Raw genomic sequence first — 25,405 nt, forward strand, 5'->3', positions numbered from 1 at the left:
GTGCTGGCAACCAGGCAGAGCATCGCTGGCCTCTGCCCAGCACCTACCAAAGCTGCAGGAGTTCAGGGAGATACAGCGGCCGACCCGCCCCCCCAGCAGCAGAACCTAACTCCAGGACCGGATCAACCGGAACTCCCTCCTCAACGGCAACAGGAGCACCAGGGAGGGGATGCAGGAGGCATCCCTCCCCAGCGGTACCCGGGAGATGGCGCAGCCGGCCCATCTCCCCAGCAGCAGCAGGAGCATCAATTTTGGGAGGGAATTAATGGGCCAAATAAACTGACTGACTACGGAGTCAACCCGTTTGGGGTCTCATCCTATGTCAGTCCAATTCGAAGGGGGGAGAATTGTGACGGAAGCCTCCATCACTGGGGCCACTGGAGAAGCCTGACTGCCAGCCTCCTCCCTATTGACTATGGGCCCTGGGTTTGTAAAGACTTCTGTGGCTACCCCCAGCAGTATCATCTCATCACTGGCTGAGAGGATTATCTCCGGCAGACAGCCAGGATCTGAAACCACGGAGTGACCACCATTCTTTGATGTTTAATGTTGTATAAATCAGTCTTCGTTTGGTTTTACCCTACACTGAGTCTCGGCTAGTGACTGGGGAACCGGGGAAAGTGTGTTGTCCCAGGCTAAGGGAGCACAAGACAGCGGAGGCAGTCGGTCGGATCTGGTAATTTTTCCCCCCATGTGCCATTTCGGGTATCTTTGAAGCCGGCCAATGCAATTTACCCCATCAAATCATATATTTTTGAAAACTAGACACCCCAGGGTATTTCAAATGCTAGTATTTTAACTCTTTCCATGCACCATATCTACCACCAGTCTTTGTCAAACTTTGTGGTAGTCATTTTTTTGCATTTGTTTTTTCACACGCATTTTACTTCAGGTATGAATAAACAGGTTCTGGTATATGTCACTGTCATAAAACACCCCAATATTTGTTCAGCAACATCTCCTCCTAAGTACAGCGATACCTCACATGAATGATTTTGGCTGGCTGTTTGGGGGTAAAAGGGCCACATTTGGGGCATGCGCATTTTCAATGTTTAACTTTGGCGTTTGGCGATCAACTGCCCATGCCCTATTTGGTACATCTTTGAGCCGGGCCATTTCAGTGTGCCCAATAAAGCCATATATTTTTGAAAACTAGACACCCCAGGGTATTTTAAATGCTGGTATTTTAACTCTTTGCATGCACATATTTTACCACCAGCATTTTTTCAAAGTTGCAGTAGTATTTTTTTGTGTGTATTTTTCCCCCACACACCTACTTTATGTATGAATTTACAGCTCCTGGTATATGCCGCTGTCACACGACACCCCAAGTAGACACCCCATGGGCATTTAATATGCCAGTATTTTAACTCTTTCCATGCGAGCTAATGTGCTAATTTTAGGACTTGCTCACAAAAATATATTTTTTACCTTTTTTTTTTTTACATTATTTTTCAACTTGAAGGTTCCCCTGATAGTGACATCAGTGGTAAATTATTTTTACATTTAACTGGTTTTTTAACTATTTTTTTCTAATTATCATTAACAACACCGTTTGGGTGCAGAAAGCGTACGTAGATCGCTTTCTGCACCCGTTTAAAGTCATGACGGTCCTGGCACGTCAATTGTTGTTAACCATTTGTTTTCCGGTGACGTGCCCGGACCGTCAATTGTCATCAAGGGGTTAAGGGGGTGGTTTGTATCCCAGTATCTTGTTTTATGTTAATGTGTGTTTTGCTGGATATATCCAGCCGTCTGTGTCTAAAATAAATCAGTTATTCCTATTTTTGTACCTAAAGACTAGTCTTGCCTGGTTATTTGGGTACCGGATGGCGGGATCCCTTTACTTTGCTTGGGGATATTGCCTACGGATTGCGGGGAATTATTGTCCTGAAGGGAGAAGCAGCTCTTGGCGGAGAAAGACAACCTGAGGTCCCTAGATGGTCCGTCGCAACTGGTGGCAGCGGTGGGATCCGACTTCTTCAGGACTGTCATTGAGACCAGCCTAGTCTGAGGGAAACTTTCTTTCCCCTGGGGTCTATCTCCAGGAAGGAGAATGGAATTCAGCTATGCAGAGCTGACCCAGAAGAATTGTACCTTGCTGAAGCTCTGGAGGGAGGTTCCCCACTTGGAAATTAAGTACATGGGGAAAAGCCTCCCAACCTTCGAGGAAAGGTTTTGGCTCCAGCCGAAGTTGCTGATATGGCTTCTGGGGAAGCAGCCCAAAGAGGAATGGGTGGCCGAGCTGAAGGTGCTGGTCCAGACAGAGCTGAGGTTGGAAGATGGATATCGGGCTCTGCGGTGGTACGCAGTACAGCTGTGTCTGGGGCTGGAGGATAAAGGTCCTACAGAGGGCTATGGCTTTGGCATCCCGGGATTATTATTGGATAGTATAGAAAAGGATCCCGACTTCGGTAGTGCATCAGAGTGTCAGGGGGAAGACCTCCAGGAGCGAAGGGCGGAGGGTATCCCATATGTGCCCGAGCTGTGGGCTGACCTGGATTATTTGGTCACACAAGAATGGGAACTGAAACAGGCAGTGACCATGAGGATGGTCACTGAGGATGTTGACCCAGGAGGGGTGGATGTGACTGTGGTCTCCACCCCTGAGTCACAAGGATACTGGACAGCTAACCCAGATCCGATGTGACTGAATACCACAACCAGATCCAGAGATTGTGGATTTAATTGATTTTACATCTGAGGATGCTGGTTCGGGAGGGCATGCAATTGGCTTCCCTTCCCAGCGAAAGGAAGAACGTTTTCTGGGTGTAGTGGATGGGACTGCGGTCTCCACCAGCACCCGCCCAGCAGAAGAGTTGCCAGTGGGGCAGAGTGTCGCTGGGCTCTGCCTGCTGCCTTCTCTGTTTCCTGAGCCAGCCCACAGCAACCTTGTAAGGTCCAGTCAGGCAGCCCCAATGACTGTGGTAGTGGATGGGACTGCAGTCTCCACACCTGGGTCCCCGGAATGGTGGGCTGTTGGCCCAGAGCCCCAACCACCAGCTGAAGCGCTGACAACAGGGCAGAACGCTGCTGGCCCCTGCCTCGCACCTGCAACCGTTACTATGATCCAGAGAGATGCGTCATCCCAGCAGCAGCTGGAGCACCAGGGAGTGAGTACCCGGGAGATGGCGCAGCCGACCAGTCTCTCCATTGACAGCTCACAAGTTCAGGTAGATTCTGACAAGCCAGAAACAAAGTTACATGTCTTTTTCATTTTGTCTACAGTTGTTTGATGGACTTGATCAATGCATTTATGTAGCTTCAATCCTGCTCTCAAGGTCTTCCATTTCTCCAAGCATGTCAGATGCAGTTCAGAAGCCTCATGATCAAGCACCCTTGGGTTCAGTTTCCACCACACTTGAAACCCAGTGACAAAACTGGAAGTTCTGGTTGTGTCTTCATTAAGAGCAAAAAGTCTGCAGCAAAAACAAAACAAACTTTCTTTTGAAGGAGAGTACACCATCCACGTTCAAAGAACTTTCTCACCATTTGGCAGAGCTTTGTAGAACCATGATGTGGTCAGCTGTCGACTCGTCCCTTTTGATTTCTCTCCTTGCCTTTGAACCACACTGAAAGGCCCATCCCTATTTTGGAAAGGTTCACTTCCCCTTTTAATGAGGTCCACTCTTAAATTATCTGGAACTGGGACTGGCCAAGCAGCAACATCAGAATAAACTCCTCTTCCTGTTCTTCCTCTTCTTCCTGTTCTTCCTCTTCAGAAAAGTCTTCCTGGTGCAAACTTTTGCTGGCATCTCCCTCCTCCTCCTCCTCCTCCTCCAATTCTTGTATATTTTTATAAAAACCTTGAGAAGATACTTCTGGTGTTTCACTAGATTGAATGTCTTCAGTACCTTCTCCTACTTCGGTAGATGTTGAGGGTACCACATATTTTAAAATCGATCCGGACATTGCCTCAGCTGACTTTTCTCTCTCTTTCTTCATTTTTCGTTGCTGAAACCCACTTGGTCGATTTCTCTTCATATTTGGTATTTTCTGAAAAAAATCATAATATATTTCTGTTGTAGGGTCATTCAAGGGGATCTGTCCTATATTTCTCCTACATAGATTTATTTTAACTAATAACGTTTCTAAGAAGACCTAACAAATGAGTGACAAACATTACAAATTAAGTACTGGCTAAGCAGCTAAAGACAATATAAACTAAAAAATTCTGATATTATAATCAGGAGTCACCATAACATTCTTTTTTCATTTAAGCATTTGCATATATAGTGGTCTTGCCATGTCTACTCATGATTATATTTACCATATGAACCAGACACTGACTGTGGTATAGCATGACACCTATCACTCTATACTGAGACAGACATTGACGGTGGTGCAGCTTAACTAATTTCATTATATATTGAGGCAAACATTACAGTGAAACAGCATAACTCCTATCACTATACACTGAGCCAGATACTACAGTGGAACAGCATAACACCTTTCACTATAACTGAGCCAGATATTGATGGTGGTACAGCATAACCGCTATCTTTATATACTGAGCTAGACACTTATAGTAGTACAGCATAACTATCATTATACATTGAGGCAGACATTGACAGTTTTGTAGCACAACTGCTATCATTATATACTGAGGCACGCGCTGACAGTGGTACAACATAACTGTTACCATTATATACTGAGGCACGCAATGACGGTGGTACAACATAACTGTTATTATATACTGAGGCACACATTGCCGGTGGTACAGGATAACACCTATCACTTTATACTGAGCATGTCTAAGGCATACATTATATATATATATATATATATATATATATATATATTATATATATATATATTATATATATGTATGCCTTAGACATGCATTTTTAACTACATAATATGCACTTATCTCTTTGAAGTAAAGACCGTGATTGAAATATGATTTCAAAATAACAGCTGAACTGGTAGTTATTTTTTATTCTTTAATATTAGACCCTGCTGCCAATATATACTAATATTAGTCCCTGCTGCCGATATATATAAATATTAGCCCCTGCAGCCAATATATATATATAAATATTAGCACCTGCAGCCAATATTTATTGAAAATAGCCCCTGCTGCCAATATATATATAAATATTTGCCCCTGCTGCCAATATACACATACATTTTAGATCCTGTTGCCAATTGAACCCGACCCAAGAATTTCCTTGGGCCACGCTCCCTAGCATGCAATCACTCCCTCCACTACCACACAAAAAAAAATATTTGCCACACTGACTGCAGATCAGGGGAAGACTGTGAGAGTCAGTACAGCCTTCCCTCCTTCTGACTGCACCGTGACATTGAGAGGTCCTCTCCCTGTAATCATCCCCAGAGTCCCTTTGTCCCCTCATTCACTAAACCACACCTCTCTTTTAATTACTCCCTGTAGTTCAGGTATAGATCAAATAAACACATGGAAACAGCATGTGCAACCCTGTATTTGCAGGTATACATAAATAACATAGCATTGCAGGTATAAATCAACAGAACACACAAACCCAGCATTGCAGGTATAGATCAACTGGAAATCACATGTAAACTCAGCACTGAAGGTATAGATCAAATAAATAACACATGGAAACAGCACCCCAAGTATTGATCAACTGAATTTGACATACAAATCCTGTATTTGCTGGTAAACATAAATAATGTATAGAAACATAGCATAGCAGATATAGACCAACACATTAACACACAAACCCAGCTTTGCAGGTATTGATGAATTGGAATTCACATAAAAACTCAGCATTAAAGTTCTAGATAAAACACCCTAAATTACAGGCATAGATCACAGATTGAACGCCCCAAAGCCAGCATCCACATTGCACACATAGAACCTGACCAGCACCCAAATTACACACACATAGGACGTGCCAACTTTGCCCCCAAACAGCCCAGCATGAGTTAGCATTGTTCCCAAACAGCCGAGTGTACGCCATCTTTGTCCCATAAACACACTACCTGTGCCATCTTTGTCCCATAAACACCCTGCCTGTGCCATTTTTGTCACATAAACACCCTGCTTATACCATCTTTGTCTTTTTAACAAATCAACTATACACCTATGATTAACACAAACTCTTTTACAGTCACTCACTAATTCACTTTCATTCACACAATTCATTCACACAATCATTTATTCTTTCACACAAATTATTTACACATATTCATTGATGCATTCTCACAAATTCATTAATTCTCTCACTCATTCACACAATTAATCCACACATCTGACAACAAACCCCTGCGCACAGCAGCAGTTGCCGCGCAGATCACAAGGGAGCGGTATCGGAGGTCTGTTAAAGATCCTTGAAGCGGCTTAAAATCACTCAAGGGAGCCGGAGGTCTGTTAAAGACCTCCGATACCGCTCCCTTGCGAGCCTGCTCCTCCAGTGGCGGACATTACTGTCCGTCTCTGGAGGGGTGCCGGCCAGTTGGCACCCCCCTGATGAGCGGCACCTGGTGCAGACCGCCCCCCCCGCTAGGTACGCTACTGACTGCAGACATTTATCCCAGCCAAACCTTGTAACTGGTTTTGGCCAGTAACAGATAGTGAAGGTTGGGACCTTATTGTATTGTTAATCCCTTTACTGCCCTTGTTGTCTCTGGGATGCTACCCGATAGCGATATCCCTTTACTTTGCTTGGGGATATTGCCTACGGATTGCAGGGAATTATTGTCCTGAAGGGAGAAGTCGCTCTTGGCAGAGAGGGAAAACCTGAGGTCCCTGGACGGTCTGTCACACAATGTATTTATATTTTGGATAAACAGGCCATGGCCTTTTATTTTGCTCTACATACTATTTACAAAATGCATGAATTCGTAAACATAATTCAAACAAACTTTAACTAATCCCGAGCTAAACGTAATCAACTAATTTACACAAATAACACAAATGGATATTAAAAGCCATCTGTGGCCTATCCCATAAAAGTCATGGCTTCTTCCACCATACTTTGTAGATTTTAAAATATCATAACCAATGTTCCATCTAATTCTTCTTAGTTGGCGTGTGCGCTCTCTAAAAAAGCTATGTGCGCGCGCACAAGCGCACAGCTTAGAGGGAACACTGATCATAACTGATATCTGATATATTCTATCTCTCCTGTAAAAACCTTCACAACCTCCCTCTAGATCCTAGTGCCTAAAACTTAAAACCCCTTAAATAGCCATACATATCTGCATAGACTTATTTAGCTTTTGCCTAACCTTATCTAGCGCTCTCAATTCTAAAGCCTAGGTACTATTTCATATCATATGATTACTTCAGATAACTTCAGAACAAACTCTTTAAATAGCAACAAAAACTTGATTGATTTGACTTGCCCCAAGTCATTGCCACTGCAATGGATAATAATCGCATTAGGCCATGAAAAATTATATAGGTTTTTACCACATATCCTTATTTCTGCTCTCTTCTGAGGCCAGAAAATAAAGCAATGTCCAACAACGTTTGAATGACAACCTAAAAGCAAAAATTAGCCTCTACAAAAGGTTAGGCATAACATAAATCAGATTCCTGTCTCCCAAATCTTTTAATATTTGATTTATTTAAACCTAATCGTGTAGCTTCTGTTGCCGCCCCAATCCTGAAAAAAATGAGTTGAATAATTTGCTTTCTCCAAACCAAGAGCCAATAAGCATTTTTTAAGCACACTTCTGAAGTGAAAATTTGTGAAAGGCAGAATAGATCCATGCATCAACCAATTTCCTGTAATCTTGGGACGCAGTGCCATAAAAGCCTCTGCCATTTTATTGGGACATCCACCTTACGCAATTCTATCCAACAGCCTCTTTAGATAATCTACAGAACAATCTTAAATTTTCACCACAAACCATGTCTTCCACCTGCAGACTTAAGCCACGCTTTATTAAACCATTTGCGCGCATATTTGTTCCAACATATCTTCTCCAAAACCTTCATTAGCTTGTGCAGTAAATCATAAGAGATAGGCAAGAGATACAACCATATCCTCCTAAAATTTGTATAATTAAGAAATCTTTAAACATATGTTGCTCACCTGACAATTTAAAGAAAAAAGATTGTGAAAAACCTTTTTTTATGAAATCTAAAACAAATTCTGAGGTCAATGTTACTATTCAGCTCTTCCACACCCCTAATATTCGTAAAGTATGACCACAACTTCCGTGCTTTTCTATAGGTTCTATAGGTTATCCCAAGTACCTTTAGAGGGAAACACTATTAAAACACTAATCTGGGTGAAGTCAATTCCCAAAGGCTCTGCAGAACTGCCAACCTTGTTCTCTCCAGGTTAAAAAGGCATATCTGGGAGGCAGAGTGGCATAAGGCATATTCGAGAAGGGTGAACAGAGGCAGCCGAAAACCCAACTCACGTAACTCTCTTCTCCATGCTAAATCATGTCCTCCCCATCATTTATCTAAAGGTATTCCTAAGGGACCGTTTATATGCCTAAACAGGATATGCAATATGGAGGAGGCATACCAAAGATAAGCTAAAGATCTTATTAAGAGGTTATCCACTAAGTGTCATCTTGAAAGCCAAAAGGGGACAGTTGACCATATAAACCAAGTGGACTTGTTATCAACACTCCAAAATTAAAGGCAGATCTTGACCACGCTCTACATGTATTACTAATTACTGTGCTGAGTTTGAGGCAATTTGTCACAGTGAAGAAATACTTACCCGTGCTGAGTGCTTATCCCTATTTGGAAACCATTCTAAAGAAGGCATGTAATTTCTCAGCCAAAAGGGCTAAAACACTTGGGTTTAGAATCTCCCCAAGTATGTTTATGACCCAAACCATGGGCAAGCCTTCTCCCTGGCTGAGCGCTATAGGCCATTTTAAATGCTGGCACAGGATCTGCATGTGCTACAAAAATCTTAGCGTTGGTAAGTGGTTCTCATCTACTATTGCGGGAGTTTCTTTTCCAGGTTTTTTTTATTATTGCACAGAATTAAATGTGTATATTCTGTCAGTGGGTAACTATAACATATATCTTGTGTCCCCCTGCTTTGTCTGTGTTCCAGTAATATTATACTACTTACAGTATGTGTGAGAGGGAGATTAAGAAAATTAAATAAAAAAACTGACCGGGCAAGTCAGGGTGTTTTTTATTTACCGTTTGTTTACATCTGTGGTTTTATGTACAATTTTATGTTTTGTACTTGGCGTAGCATGTGGCTTACTTAATTGCTGAATGATTGTAGCTGGTTGCTGGTTGCACGCCTCTAGCCTTTAAAAACCTAGGCTCATGGGAAGGCGGTATGCCTATGATTAAGTTCTACTTGGATGAAACTAGGGCTGCAACTAACGATTATTTTCATAATCGATTAGTTGGCCGATTATTTTTTCGATTAATCGATTAATCGGATAAAAAAATGAATGTACATTTTTCATTTATTTAAAATAATTTAATAAACAAATTATGTTAAATACAAACGCAGAATAAAAAAAAACAAACTGATAAAATGCATTTCTTGTCTTTATTTCCCAACCAGCCCCCCCAATTTATGCACATTTGAGCACAGGCTTGCCACGCTGCCTCCCAGACATGCCACTCCACGCTGCCTCCCACATATACCACTCCACGCTGCCTCCCACATATACCACTCCACGCTGCCTCCCACATATGCCACGCTGCCTCCCACATATGCCACGCTGCCTCCCACATGCACATTTGAGCCCAGGCTTGCCACGCTGCCTCCCAGACATGCCACGCTGCCTCCCAGACATGCCACGCTGCCTCCCAGACATGCCACTCCACGCTGCCTCCCACATATGCCACGCTGCCTCCCACATATACCACTCCACGCTGCCTCCCACATATTCCACTCCATGCTGCCTCCCACATATACCACGCTGCCTCCCACATATTCCACTCCACGCTGCCTCTCACATATTCCACTCCACTCTACCCCCACATATGCCACTGTGCCTGATACACCTTATACCCCCTGATACACCACTCCATCCTCCCCAGACATGCCACACTGCCTCCCAGACATGCTACGCTGCCCTCCCCACATATGCCTTATATATCGTATATGCCTTATACCCCCAGATATGTCACTCCATCCTCCCCAGATATGCCTTATACCCCCGGATATCTCATAGTCCCCTCAGAGTCACAGACCTGTTCGCATCACACTGACACCATACTTTTATAAATAAGTACTGGGTTAATCTTCACTGCCCCCAGGATTTAGATTCCCCTTAGTCTGCCCCCCTTTACCTCTAACTGCGCCTTAAGTTAACTTTATTAAATTAATTAAATTAACCCTCAGTCCTCATCATTAAATTAACACTAAACACCCCATTAACCATAACTACCCCTAAATTAACTCTAAATACCCCATCAAACACAACTACCCTAAATTAACCCTAAACACCCCATTAACCACAGCATCCCCTAAATTAACCCTAAAGACCCCCATCAACCACAACAGCCCCTAAATTAACCCTAAACACCCCATTAACCACAACTGCCTCAAATTAACCCCAAACACCCCATTAACCACAGCTGCTCCTATATTAACCCTAAACACCCCATTGACCATAGCTGCCCCTAAATTAACCCTAAACACCCCATTAACCATAGCTGCCCCTAAATTAACCCTAAACACCCCATTAACCATAGCTGCCCCTAAACACCCTATTAACCATAGCTGCCCCTAAACACCCCATTAACCATAACTGCCTCAAATTAACCCCAAACACCCCATTAACCACAGCTGCTCCTATATTAACCCTAAACACCCCATTAACCATAGCTGCCCCTAAATTAACCCTAAACACCCCATTAACCATAGCTGCCCCTAAATTAACCCTAAACAGCCCATTAACCATAGCTGCCCCTAAACAGCCCATTAACCATAGCTGCCCCTAAACACCCCATTAACCATAACTTCCCCTAAATTAACCCTAAACACCCCATTAACCATAACTGCCCCTAAATTAAACCCCACCTCCCCTAACTTTCAGCAGCCCAAATATTAATTTTATACTTACAGTTAGATGAGTTTCACAGCCATGTGGTTCTGGCCTTCTGGGAGAAGGAAGGGGGCGGGGCCAGCTGTCACAGTGATTACAGGGAGGGACTGGTAAGTAGGAGCTGCTGCTGTGAGTCACTGAAACGGTTTATATAATGAGGGGTATTTTTCAGAGCGTTTGCTCTGAAAAACCCCTCATTTTATAATCGATAAAAAAATTGGCAACGATTTTCATTATCAATTATTATCGATTTTATCGATTAGTTGTTGCAGCCCTAGATGAAACACTTCAGGCTGCTCTCTGGAAATCCTTATCTGCTCCCATTCTTTATTGTGTTTTTACTTTTGAGCTAATAAAAGCTGTCTTAACTTGAAGAATTTCGGCTTTTCTCTCTTCCATGAACACCAAATTGCTGAATCTCTGGCATTGCTATTTCTTTTATTATGTGTTCCGTAGAACGGACAGGCTGTGGGACCTGTGCTTGGAGCTTGACAGGAGTAAACGGTCTGCATTAGTGTTTTCTTTCCCTCCTTGAATGTTTTCCCTCCTCAAATTATTAGTTAAAATATGTTGATATTCTAAAAAGAAATGTGGCTAGCAACTGAATGTTTGTTTCCACAAGAGTAGCGATTCCGCAGTCACAATACACCAGGCTAGTGGTGCATCAAATGTTCATTCATCAGTGAGTTGTCTGATGTCTATTGTTCTAGGATGGGGCCAAAGAGTATGCTATGATGAACAATCCTAGATCCAAGTGCTTAGGAAGACGCAGAAGGAAAAACACTTCAGTCAGTGCATCCTGTGCAAGTACTTCATCATCCACAGTTTCAGAAACAAGAGAAGGTGATAGTGATAGGGAAACCAGCAACGAATGCGCTTCCAGTTCTTCAGGTAAGGGGAGGATGCACATGGAATCTTGTGTGTTTGTTTATGAGAATATATTAATTGCCATCCTTGGGAACTTCCCAGAAGTAGCTCTTTACCTGGAGACTCCAGCTATGTTTATTGCATATGCTTGTCAGGAAATCAAAGCTACGAAGCAACATTTTGATATTTAATAACTCTAGATGTTAGATATATAAAAATTAAAATACACTTATGCCAAGATGGACATGTCCATATGCCCCCAATGTTACAAGATATGCAACTTGCACATTCCATTTACAGACTGTTAAGATTTTTTTAGATCTGTTCGGTGCAGGATAAAAGCAGCATTAACTCATACAGGTAAATCTTGAGCAAACATCAATGATTTTGTATGCTTGGGCCTAGAAACTGTGTAAGAATCACTTACATAAGAAAGAGCTGTGTCTATTATGCTATTGACACAATTCTAAAATTCAGTGCTACCTCAAGGAAACTGATTTTTTTTAAATGTTTTATTTATCCTTACATTAGAGGCAAATTCACGTTGCCAGACCCCAACCAGGCAAAGGCAGAGCAGTGTAAGTGGTGAACTTCCAGATGTATCTGAACCCAGTGAACCTGTAGAATGGTCTGGAGCAGAGGAATCTCTCTTCAGAGTCTTCCATGGAACGTTTTTCAACAACTTCTGTTTAATAGCCCGCCTGATGGGCACCAAGACATGCAAACAGGTAAAAGCATGTTTCAACAGTATGTTACACAGACATTGATTAATATTCCATTAACTCCATTCCACTTTTCATCCTTAAACCATGAGTGTTATATATAATATTAAATGAATATAAAATGTAATATACTAAACAAAGTAAAAAGTGCTTATTTTAAAAATCAGATGATTAGTATCACTTTATTTTTGCAAATAAAACTTTCTTTGAAGTGATGTTCATCTGAACAAAAAAAATAATTTAATAATCAATGATGTGCCTGGCATGTCATGGCATTAAATAAGCTTGGAAAGCAAACAATGATGCTGCTCTAATGGTTCGATGTCAAGGTATTCAGCAATACGAAAACTTCAGCAAAACCTCCCGGGAGGTTTAAAAGAGGTTAAGAGGCGATCAATGATATTGAGGCATTCAGGGACACGGAAAATCTACCCCAGGACACACTGTTTGCTCTCGAGAGCCCCCACAAGCGCCATTGCGAGATATTTTGTCTATTGCAAAATGGCGGCACCCATTGAAAAAGTCAATGGAGCCCAGTTTTCTAAGCACAATGTGATTAGTAAAATTTATTAAGAAAAATAAATAAAGTTAAAAAAATAAATGTGGTAACATGTAAAAATAATTCTTAACTGATATCACCATCAGGGGTACCATCCAGTTCTAACAAAATGTAAAAAAAAATGTCCAAAAAATATAAAAAAATAGGTGAAAAAGTTTCCCAGATTTGAAACAAAAAGGTCTTGAAATAGCAAACCGATATTTGTACTGAACTCAGGATAAATATTAGACTCTATTTAGCAGTTTTTTTCATTAACTTTTGAGACAAGTAAAAGATTTTTCAAGTAAAAGTCTAAAAAGGACTTTTTCTTTGAATTTTTCACCATATTTTATTATTTCTGTTATAGGATGATATAATAAAAATGCTATCAAAAGATAACTACTGCATTTCATGTCCTGAAGAAAACAATATATTACTTGTGTAGGTACACTAAACAGAGAGAAGAAAATTACAACTAAACGCAAGCACCACAAAAATGTTTAAATAGCCACGGTCATAAAAGGTATATAAAGAATAAAGTGCTTGGGTTAGGTATATACTGCTTCTGAGCAATGTTCCCTCTAATTTTTCTTGGGTGGTGTGCGCAGAAAATTTCTGTTGTGCAAGATTTTTCCCAGAGCCAATATTTTGTGTGCACAATATGCTTCTATAGTCCATATAAAGTGAAATTGGTGGAGCTGAAAAAAAATCACATTGCAAGGGGGTGGAGCTATATATTTCCAACCCTTTTGACTCCATGGTCTATTTTAAAGGTGAAATTCTCACTGCAAAAGTTAATTATGAGCAAATCACGAGCAGGGTCACCGGGCTGCGTAAAGGATAAATATATATATTTTTTTATTGGGAAAAACTGCATAGCTTCTGTCGTTAGGCAACCATTGACAGGGGTACAGCATAACACCTATCACTATATACTGAGGCACACATTGACGGTGTTGCAGCATAATTGCTATCATTATATACTGAGGCAAATATTGACAGTGGTGCAGCATAACTGTTATTATATAATGAGGCACACATTGACGGTGGGGCAGCATAACACCTATCACTATATACTGAGGCACAGCACAACACCTATCACTATACATTGAGCCAGACATTGCCAATAATGCAGCATAACCCCTATCACTATATACTAAGCCAAACATTGATGTGGTGTAGGCCTACCACCACTTCAGTGTCTGGCTTAGTATATAGGGATGCACCGAAATGAAAATTCTGGACCAAAAATTCAGCATTCACTTGACCGAAACTGAAAATGACCCCCCCCCTTTAAAAAAAAACACTATAGTAAAAATAACACCCCAACGATATATATATATATAATTGCTAACAGCAATCACACTCCTATCATGCCCAGGCAGCCAGTACATGCTGGAACCTGGGCATCATATTAATGTGATTACAGCCTCCCTATGCCATGCTATCCCCCCCCTTACACATCCATGCTATCACACACACACTCATTCACAAACATTCAGCATAAACTACAGCATAACACCTATCATGCTCACACACTTACTAATCCACTCTCACTTAATGTTTTCCTACCTTTCCTCTGTTAGTTACTTTTCCTCCTCCTCTTCGTTCTTCCTCTTGCCTCTTCTTCTTCTGTGTCCTGTCCTTCCGGTGCAGTAAAGACGGTGAGCGTGGCTTCAGTTCTGTGCGCCGGGATATGACATCAAATCCCGACGCACAGCATCAGTTGCCGCGCGCATTGCTCCCTTGATTGATTTTTAAGCCGGTTGGAGGGAGATCCTTGATCTCCCCAACTGAGCTTGCTCCTCCAGCGGCGGACATTACTGTCCGTCTCTGCAGGAGTGCCAGCGTCACCCTGGACGGACTGCCCGCCCCCCCCAGCTCCCCGTTCGGTACTGTGCGCACAATTTTACGACGTGTGCGCTCTCTTGAAAAGTTATGTGTGCACGCACATCTTAGAGGGAACACTGCTTCTGAGTAGAAGTTAGTTGATAAAGACAGTTGCCCATTTATGCTACCAGTCAAACCTCTAGTTTGGAGACAACGCCAAAAATTATTATCTTTATATCCTATTCATTGATAAATATTGGTGTCAAGAGTAGAGTTATACGCCTCCACCCGCTGCCCCCACTAGACACCAGGGAGCCTGAAGAAATCAAGGCTGGATATCTTCCAAAACCTTGAGATGGTGCTGCCGTAGGTAAAATGTGAGTCCAGAAGTTGTTAGGTGTTAGGCGTTAGGCCCAAAACCAAACGCGGCAAAAATGAAACCGAAAATTTGGACAATTCAGATTTTCTTTGCCATGCACAAGTCAGGGGAGGCCTGGCATCTTTGACCACCGAGTAACTAACATGAGCACTAGCAAACACTCTTACAGTAGCACAAGCACTTGCTCTGACACAAACTCACTGTATTGCACCTCTACTTAGTCTATTACACCTTCTCACTCCAGACTTTGCCGTGAGCTCTTCCTAATAGTTTGCATACTGTGCAAGTCGCCATGCTTTTACTAAAAGGTTACATGACCCCACTGAGTTGCTGCCACCCTGAGAGGGCCTGTTTAAGTTGGACCAGCCCTGTTTGAAGAATATGGACTGCCCCTACATGGGAACTGTCAGCGTTTCACCTAAACCACAGCTTCCCTGGGTCACTCTGTCCTATCCCTGCCCTATCCCTCTATTTTTCATATAGTTCTAAGCTATCTGGGGCTAACCCGCACATCATGTGGTTAACCATGCCCATGTGCACAGCTAGTCCTGCCCCTCGAAAAGCCACTCTCACCAAAGCGAGAGTGCTCCAAGTAGCCTGACCTGAAAAGTTTTTTTCAGTTAAACCCTACTGTGAAGGTCATAATGCACCATTCATCTAGGTAGAAAGCGTTAGTAAGAAGGAAGGGTCTTCTATCCCAGGTGTTTAAGGAGTAGCTCTATAGAAATGAGAGCTGAATAGCGAAAGTGAGAGTGGAGTTTGTGTGCTGTCCATATAAGTTATGTCTATTTGCTTCCTGTTTGATATTTTTTTATGTGTCCTTTAAAGGTTTTCCAGTTTGCTGTAAACGACTCAATGATTCTTAAGGTACCTGCAAAGGAATTAATGAGCACAGCACAGAAGAAGAAGAGAAAACATAGGTAATATATCAAACAATTTGCCCTGCTACTAAAAATAGGAATATATAAGTATAATTTGAATTAATAGATGTTTAATAATGCCTGTCTCAAAAGAACACACAAAAATAAATGTACCTTGCATCACTTTTTAAAGCGTAATAGGTTAAACATTTACATTGAAGCTGCATTAGAGAGTCATGTTGTCCATGTTTCCGTGATGAAACCTTTCCATTTGCAGGAGCTGGAAAAAACATGGGGCACATGAAATGAAGTTCTGAAAACAAAAACACCTTTTACTTGCTAAGGCTTTTGCTTCTTTTTCATACTGCAGGTTGTGGGCTGCTCACTGTAGAAAGATTCAGCTAAAGAAAGGTAAGAGTCATCATTTGTCTCTACTTTCTAGTAAATACAAGTGAAACTTATTTACTGATTGCAGCTGAGCATCTAGATTGGCCTACGTTTTACAGGTGTTCTTGTAGAAAGCTTTGCTTTTTTGTGTGTTTATATGTGTGTGTGTAAGGAAGTTTTAATTTACTGAACTGAGGGTAGATAAATGGAATAGCCTCCTAGCACAAGTTTTAAAGGGTTAGTACAGTGAGGTAATTTAAACATGTATGGGATTGAGGAAAAAATATATTTGATGCTATTCTTTATCTTAATTGCTAGATAATTCTGCTAATCAAGTGTACAACTACCAGCCATGCGATCACCCAGATCATCCTTGTGACAGCACATGTCCTTGCATTATGACACAAAACTTCTGTGAAAAGTTCTGTCAGTGTAACCCAGACTGTGAGTAACCACTAATATATATATTGTTTTTCTCAACAGAGCGACATATACAGCCAGGTGCATCTTTATTGCTCTATTGTAAATCAGAATTGCACTCAAAATTTAGAAAATACAACAAATAGCAATAAGTGTGATATTGAGTTTGATCCTGTAGTCAATAAAGTAGGGCTGAAACAACTAATCGATAAAATCAACGATTTTCATTATCGATTAATCGAATCGATTTTTATCGATTATAAAAATTATAATCCGACCTCAAACAGAGATCGGATTATAACACTAGAATCCAGATCCCCGCAACGCTGCAGGGGACCTGGATTCCCCTCACTGTCGGCCGGTCTCTCACTTCCGTCTCTCTCCCCCTCCAATACACCCCTCTGACTCCTCCCCCCTCCCATACATCACTCTGCCTCTCTACCCGGCTCCGTTACTGACTTCATAGAAGCCTAAGCGTAAGTGAAGGGGAGTAACGGAGCCGGGTAGAGAGGCAGAGCAGTGAATGGGAGGGGGGAGGAGTCAGAGGGGTGTATGGGAGCCACCCTCCAATACACCACTCTGGCTCCTCCCCCTCCCATACACCACTCTGGCTCCTCCCCCTCCCATACGGCACTCTGGGAGGGGGAGGAGTATGGGAGGGGGGGAGGAGGCAGAGTGGAGTATGGGAGGGGCGAGGAGGCAGAGTGGAGTATGGGAGGGGGAGGAGCCAGAGTGGTGTATGGGAGGGGGAGGAGGCAAAGTGATGTATGGGAGGAGGCAGAGTGGTGTATGGGAGGGGGAGGAGCCAGAGTGGAGTATGGGAGGAGGCAAAGTGATGTATGGGAGGGGGAGGAGGCAGAGTGGAGTATGGGAGGGGGGAGGAGCCAGAGTGGAGTATGGGAGGGGGAGGAGCCAGAGTGGTGTATTGGAGGGGGAGGAGCCAGAGTGGTGTATGGGTGAGTTATAGTGGTGTATGGGGGTATTATGAATTTCAGGGCATATAGGGGGTATAAGGCATATCGATATTAGGCATATCAGGTGGGCATAAAACATATCTGGGGGTAAAAGGTATATCAGGGGGCTCAGCTGCATATCACTGGCATATAAGAGGTATAAGGCATATATGGGGCAGAGTGGCAAGCTGGGGGTCAGATGTGCATAACCGGGGGCAGTTTGGTAAATTAAAAAAATTTAAACAAGGCTTTTTTCTCATAGTTTTTATTAAATATGAAAAATAGTTAACATATGAATTAATATTTACTAATAACTTTGTATTAAAACCTAGTTTGAGAAACACTGTGTTTGGGTTCTTGTAGCTCTTATTATGTCAGTAAAATAAGAAGGTGAATAGAGAGAGGCCATTGCAATAAAGAGATGAAAGTGTAAATTGTACGTTTTTTATTACATTATTTTAAATTGAAATTTTTTTTCATTTTTTTATCCGATTAATCGATTAATCGAAAAAATAATCGGCCAACTAATCGATTATTAAAACAATCGTTAGTTGCAGCCCTACAATAAAGTAACCGCCAAGCACTACAACAATGAGCAAAATGTATCCCACAAGGTTAACACTCAAAGGCATACACAAAACAACCAAATAATGAAAGCCAATATAAATTTACTAGATAACATGCCACAAAATAAATAGTACAAATACAGATTACATACCAGGGAATGACAGATACAGACAGTAGAGGCTGACACCCCATGAGATCCCCCAATGTTTTGGCTATAAGCCTTTGTCAAAGGTAAGATCTGGGTAGGTGAATATGGTAGGTAGAATTTTGTGTTATATGTAGAAAATTAGATTGAACGGCAAACTTCCCAATGTTGTAACACGCACCTCCTATACTCCATGAGGCATAAACATTACCTTTATATCTCCTCCAAATGATAAAAGAAATGCAGAGTATAAAATGTAACCTTTATTTTTCTCCAAGCAATAATTACAAATACATTAGTTATGGTGGCTCAAATATGCCTATTGCCTCACCCGTTTCATACTAAGAGGTGCTTAACAGTAACTAATTTCTTCTAGAAAACTGGTGGAAACCTGATCCAGTTTAATATTGTGTTGTAATTAGTGTGCAGTCCTGCTTTTATTGCAAAATGATCTACAATTACATTTAAAATGTTTATAAATATTGTTATTTAAGTGGCAAATTGTATTAAAACTAGAAGAGTGTAGAATGTCTAAAGCCTGTACAGTACTTATTAGTATAATATCGGGTTGACATAGAGAAACATAAACTGCCTGTTTCACAAAAGTGCTTGAAGTGAAGTGTTTCCCTAGAAACTCTGTTTACTTAGATGTAGTTACCAGTTAAATCATTCATTTGAAGGTCAAAACAGATTTCCTGGATGCAGATGCAAGACCCAATGCAACACAAAGCAGTGCCCCTGTTACCTGGCAGTGAGAGAATGTGATCCGGATCTGTGTCTCACATGTGGGGCATCTGAACACTGGGACTCCAAGGTTGTGTCCTGCAAGAACTGCAGCATTCAGAGAGGCCTAAAGAAGGTGAACATGCATGTGTAGCATACACAAACACATACATACTTTGGTTATAATATGCACCTTTTGTATTTTATGTATGCATGTAAAGTTTCAAGAAAGATTTTGTACCTTTTTAGAATTTTCACCTGTTCTTTGACAGAGAGGAACTCACACCTCATTTATTGTCTTTCATGTTATTGGTTATCAACATCAGTTGTAAGTTCATTTTCATATCCGTGGGGGTAAAACATATACAAGTATTGCAATATACCATTGGGGTCATGGTAGCTGACAATGGCCTTTTCATACCTACGAAGATACTCCGTCAAAAATCAGCTGTTTCCAGGTACAGTAGTCATTTACAACATTAACAATGCCTACAAACTACTTCTGATCCATTTGATGTTATTTTAACGAAAAAAAAAAGTTTTTCTTTCACAGACAAGGACATTTCTTAGTAACCCAAACTTTTGAACGTTAGTGTCTGAATATGTGTGTGTATACAGTTAGATCCGGAAATATTTGAACACTGACACAAACTTTCATACGCAGTCCCCTTATTTCAGGGGCTCAAATGTAATTGGACAGATCAATACAATCATAAATTTGCAGGAAATGACTGCTTGAAGTCACCACATGCTGGGTTTCCTTTGTAATGCTTTGCCAGGCCTTTACTATAGCTGTCTTCAGTTGTTGTTTGTTTGTGGGTGTTTCTGCCTTATGTTTACTCTTCAGCAGGTGAAATGCATACTTGATCGGGTTGAGATTAGGTGATTTAGGCCATTGCAGAATATTTCACTCCTGGGTTTAGTTCGTAGTATGTTTTGGGTTATTGTCCATGCCACGGTAACCCTCTGAGGACACATGGCGGTGTGTTTGAGTTTGGGAGGGGGCGCTGGAGGATTCCTGGGGAGACTCCTTACTTGCCTTCCCCGTCCCCTCTTATGTCAAAGTAACCCTTTGTTCATTGGGGGCACAGGGTGAACGGAAAACCTGTCTGGTCTGCCGTAACCAGACTCCCATGAGTCCCTCGGGATCACCCCATAATAGTGACTATTTGTCTGGTGGGCATTGCTGGCCATAGAACTGTATTGCGGAGGCAAGCTGTCTTGTGATTGATGAGATTATACCCCTAATCCTATCATCTGTTGTGTATAAATATCTGTGCTGTCTTCAGTACATCTGCTCTGTTTTATCCCTACACTAAGTCTCGGCTAGTGCTTGGGGCAATGTGAAGGGTTAATCCCTTGAGCAACTGAGCATTCACGGCAAGGAGGATTCCTACGGCAGAGCCACTCATTCCGAGTACGTGTATCCGTCACATTTGGTGGTAGATGTGGGATTTCCTCATCCTCGTATGAGTTAAAGCTGATGGAAAGGCACTACTAGCTCAAGCATTGGGACATTTCCTTTCCACTGGGATTGATGGACAGGTTGGCAGCCTTCGGTCGCCTTGACAGGGACATGGACGTGGCAGCAGAGTTTCAGGGGCTGCTGTGGGTCATCCTCTCGTGCTACACCACTGCTCTGCCTACAGAACTATACGGAACTGACACAACAGATTTGAGGGTCACTATGGGAGTTGGCACTCCCGGAGGCTGTTGTACGCCGGGGCCAGTGTTTTACAAGCTACGGACATAGGATTAGAGACCACTGGGAGCTAAGGATGTAATTCCTAGGACAGTAACCCCAGGAGCAGTGGGTATCCAAATTGGACAAGCTGGTCCAACAAGAGGTAGAGCTGCACAATCGATAACAGGCTCTGTGGTGGCATGCAGAGCAAGCATATTTGGGGACTGTAACAGAATGATCTCCAGAGGGGTATGATTTTGACGGTGCTGGATTGTTGTGGGAGAGCCTTACCGTTTTTTTTTAAATTTGTCAGCGAAGGGGACTCTGCTCTGGAAGATGTTGGGTAATACAGAGAAGCTATGCTTGGTCTCAGAGAAGTCCCAGAGCTGAGACCTGATCTGGACTATCTGGTCATGAAAGAATGGCAGGTGGAAAGCGCATACCGAGAGCTGCTAGCCCTCTGGAGACCATTCTGTCCTCAGAGCCAGAGGATATTACAGCACAAGCAGGAGCACTGGCATCAGGGCAGAGTACCGCTGGTCTCTGCAACGGCCCCACATCATACGGCCCTGCCGCCCCAGCTGAAGCGCTGATGTAGGGGCAGCAGGCCCATCTCCCTTGCTACAACTGGAGCACCAGGGAGAAAGGATGCATGCGGCATTACTCCCCAGGGGTTGAGTGAGGTCCCAGGAGATGGCACAGCCAGCCCATGTCCCCAGCAGGAGCACCAGGGAGGAGATGCAGGTGGCATCCTTCCCCAGCGGCTGAGTGCATTCTCAAGCGACAGATATGTACATCAGGAGAGGCAGAGGATGGACTGGTGAACACTACCCTTATAGGGGCAATTGGGCTCGGAAACCAATTGGGACTGGATGGACTGACTAACTTCGGAGTCAACTCATCTCGGGTCTCCTCCTGTGTTAGAATCCTTGTGAAGGGGAAGAAATGTCACGGTAACCCCCTGATGCTGAGGACACATGGCAGTATATTTGAGTTTGGGAGGGGGCACTGGTGGATTCCTGAGGAGACTCCTTACCTGCCTGCCCAGTCCCCTCTTATGTCAAAGTAACCCAGTGCTTATTGGGGGCACAGGGTGAACGGAAAACCCTGTTTGGTCTGCCATAACCAGACTCCCATGAACTAGCCGGCTATGGGGGCTGTACAAGCCAGAAAAAGCTTGATGCGCCTTACCGAAATCTAGCAGCAAATTCATGGAACTATATGGCGGCTAGAAGCCGCAGCGATACACGCCCACGATTGGAACTGCGTAGCTACAGACACCCTTTATCCCACCACATTGCTGTTTTGCGGTTACATTAAGCTTGCAGTGGGCAACAGTAGGCCCGGGGTTTACCCAGCTGCAGCTATGGAACTCTTGCCCGGCTACTGCACAAATTCTTGACGTCGCTCCCTCGGGATAGTGACTCTTTGTCGGGTGGATATTGCTGGCCATAGAACTGTATGGTGTCGCTGAGCTGTCTGGTGGTTGATGAGATTATACCCCTAATCCTGTCATGTATTGTGTATAAAGGTCTGTGCGTTCTTCAATAAACTGAGTTCTGTTTTACCCCTACACTAAGTCTCGGCTAGTGCTTGGGGGAATATGAAGGGTTAATCCCCTGAACAATTGAGCATTCACTGCAAGGAGGATTTCTACAGCGGAGCTACTCAGTCCGAGTATGTTCTCCGTCACAGTCCATCTGTAAAGTAAAGCACTGTCCCAATCAACTTTGCTGAATTAAAATGAATCTGAGCAGACCATATATCCCTATACGCTTCAGAATTAATCTGACTAAGCACTAGTGACCCAGTCCCGTTGGAAACCATGCATGCCTATGCCATCACACTGCCTCCACAGTGTTTTACAGATGGTGTGGTATTCTTTGGATCATGAGCCATTCCAAGCCTTCGCCATACTTTTCTTCCCATCACTCTGGCACAGGTTGATTTCAGTTCACCTAATGCTGTTCCAGAACTGGTCTAAAACTGTCTAAACTGGTTTTGTTCTTATGAAGTTTTCTCTTTATGGTAGACATTGAAAATGTTATGTGTTGCAGAGCTCAGCAGTGCATTCTTTTGTTCTCAAAATGAACTGTTGATTTGACCACTGCTAATGTTTCTGGCTATCTCTCTGATGGATTGTTTGTTTTTGCAGCCTAAGGATAGGCTGCAAAAAATAAACAGGCAGTTTCACTTGCATTGAGAGCTCCTTTGACTGCATGTTGTAGCTTCACAGCAACAGCTTTCAAATGTGAATGTCATACTCCAGACCTTTACATGCTTAATTCATGAAAAATAATGACGGAATAGCCCACACCCGTCCATTAAACAGCTTTTAAGTCAATTGTCCAATAACTTTTGGTCCCTTGAAAACGAAAAACTGTAATTTATAAACCCTCCCTCAAAGTTGGATGTGAGCTGAGAGACTACACTTTATCATTATTTAACTGTAACGAGTTTATTTTGGTAAACAGCCGAAAAAACGAAACTTGTGTTGGTGTCAAAATATTTCCGGACCTAAGTGTATGTATATATATATGTAATCCAAAGTAATCCTGCATACAGTCTCAGGAGAATTGACTCTTACCTGGATGCATCTTTAAGCCAAGGTCCATATACAAGAAAGTAAACAAGCACACCAAGGATTTTCAGTGAGCTTTATTTGCTTTTAGTGGTTATCATAACAGAAACTTGACGTTTCAGCCCCTGTCTGAGGATTTTATCAAGAGAGTCTCTCTAATCAAGAGAGTCTCCCTAACCAAGAGAGTCTGTATAACCCCTAACCCTGACTCTTGTCTCAGTGAAAGCCTAGCCATTAGCCAGGGATGCAAAATATTCCTCTGTAAAGATTAATACATATTGATCTACAATTAACTGGTTGTTACAGGCCACCGGTAAAACACAATATATGCAAATCTTCCCTGTGTGACTGATGTAATAAATCCCTGTTCTTACAAACTAGGTAATTCTGGTAATGTTTTCCTAGTCTGAGTGTTACCTGGGAATTGTATTTTTGCATGGAAATTAATTGATAAATTGCTCAGAATCCAGAGGCATTTTCCATGAGTTTCTGCCCCCTTCCTTTTAGGAGATGTTTGGCCAAACACATCTCCTGCTGAAACTGTACATGTGTGCACATACGAGCAGAGGGTCTCATTAGGATTGCGTGTGTATGTGTGTGGTAAAGAGCAAACCAACACTGTAGCTGGCTGCAGTTTAGTACTTCACACATGTACATGTAATCCTAATGAAACCCTCTGCTTGTATGTTCATTTGGAAATTCCATTTATTTCAAATGTAGTACTTTGCTGCCCAGTGATTTGCAGCATTGAGCAGCCAAATTGGTGGGGATCTTGGAGGGAAAGTTATGCTGCAACTTTGGAAGAATAAAGGTTATTTTTTCCATGTATAAAGAATGCACATAATACTTACTAAGAGCTTTTCTATGCCTTTATGTTTGGTGAAGCTGTTGGAACAGTAGACTCCCCATTGTGTTCTGATAAAGGAGATACTAAATAATCCACAATTTTATTATTTTTGTGTTCTTTAGCACCTGCTCTTGGCACCATCAGATGTTGCTGGCTGGGGAACCTTTATTAAAGAGTCTGTCCAGAAGAATGAATTTATCTCTGAGTATTGTGGAGAGGTCAGTTGGCTTATCGTACTCATATCCGTTTTACCCATTAGTATCACAAGGGAATCCAGCTTCCATTCTTGCTGCCACTGCATGAACCTGGCCATATGTCTGGCTGATGACACTGACGGAACAGTGTAGCAGTGTTTGGTGCCATTACAGCAGACATCGTAGAGGGTGTCAGCCCATGCAGTGAAGACCCTTGCATGGTCTGTACAGACCCTGTTGGGACCTCTAATGATGTCTGACAGCCTCTGCTGCTGTCTGTCAGTCTCCCCTGCCATCTTCCAGCCTTCGCTGCTGTCTGCTAGCCTCTGCCTGCTATCTGCCAGCCTCCCCCTCCCATTGGCCTGCTTCTGTCAGCCAGTTCCCCAGCCAACTGCGGTCTGCAAGTGCTATTCCTGGGGATGGTGCCTAGAATGAAGCCTAAAGCTGTTGCAGACTGCCGTTTACAATCAGGTGCTTCAGTACTGGCCTGTCCCACTCAGGGTTCTGAGCCTGAACCTGTCTCTGCACAGAGACTCTCACCTAATCCATTACCCGCACTTATTACAGTAAGGGAGCAAAATATAAAAAAACGCTATATGTTTGGGTATTATTATACTCTGGGGATGATGTTAAACATATATAACATATTTATCAGCGCATTACACGCACTGGTGTATAACAAGGAAATTTGGGTGAAAAAGTTTAAATAATAAAAAACACACACTAAC

General features: G+C 42.5%; 1 protein-coding gene across 1 annotated transcript in view; it reads left to right on the forward strand.

Moving 5' to 3' along the window:
- LOC149282010 (histone-lysine N-methyltransferase EZH1-like) overlaps positions 1-25,405 on the forward strand; it is a 116,875-nt gene that overhangs the window by 83,300 nt on the left and 8,170 nt on the right. Inside the window, exons 10-16 of the mRNA XM_089498681.1 lie at positions 11,691-11,871; positions 12,379-12,575; positions 16,145-16,236; positions 16,547-16,587; positions 16,882-17,007; positions 19,329-19,507; positions 24,606-24,701. Of these exons, the coding sequence (XP_089354807.1) occupies positions 11,691-11,871; positions 12,379-12,575; positions 16,145-16,236; positions 16,547-16,587; positions 16,882-17,007; positions 19,329-19,507; positions 24,606-24,701 (912 nt within the window). The remainder of the gene's footprint in view (positions 1-11,690; positions 11,872-12,378; positions 12,576-16,144; positions 16,237-16,546; positions 16,588-16,881; positions 17,008-19,328; positions 19,508-24,605; positions 24,702-25,405) is intronic.

This window comes from Sceloporus occidentalis, unplaced genomic scaffold (genome assembly GCF_023333645.1).
Source record: "Sceloporus occidentalis isolate IW3139 unplaced genomic scaffold, rSceOcc1.0.p SCAF_124, whole genome shotgun sequence".
Lineage (NCBI taxonomy): Eukaryota > Metazoa > Chordata > Lepidosauria > Squamata > Phrynosomatidae > Sceloporus > Sceloporus occidentalis.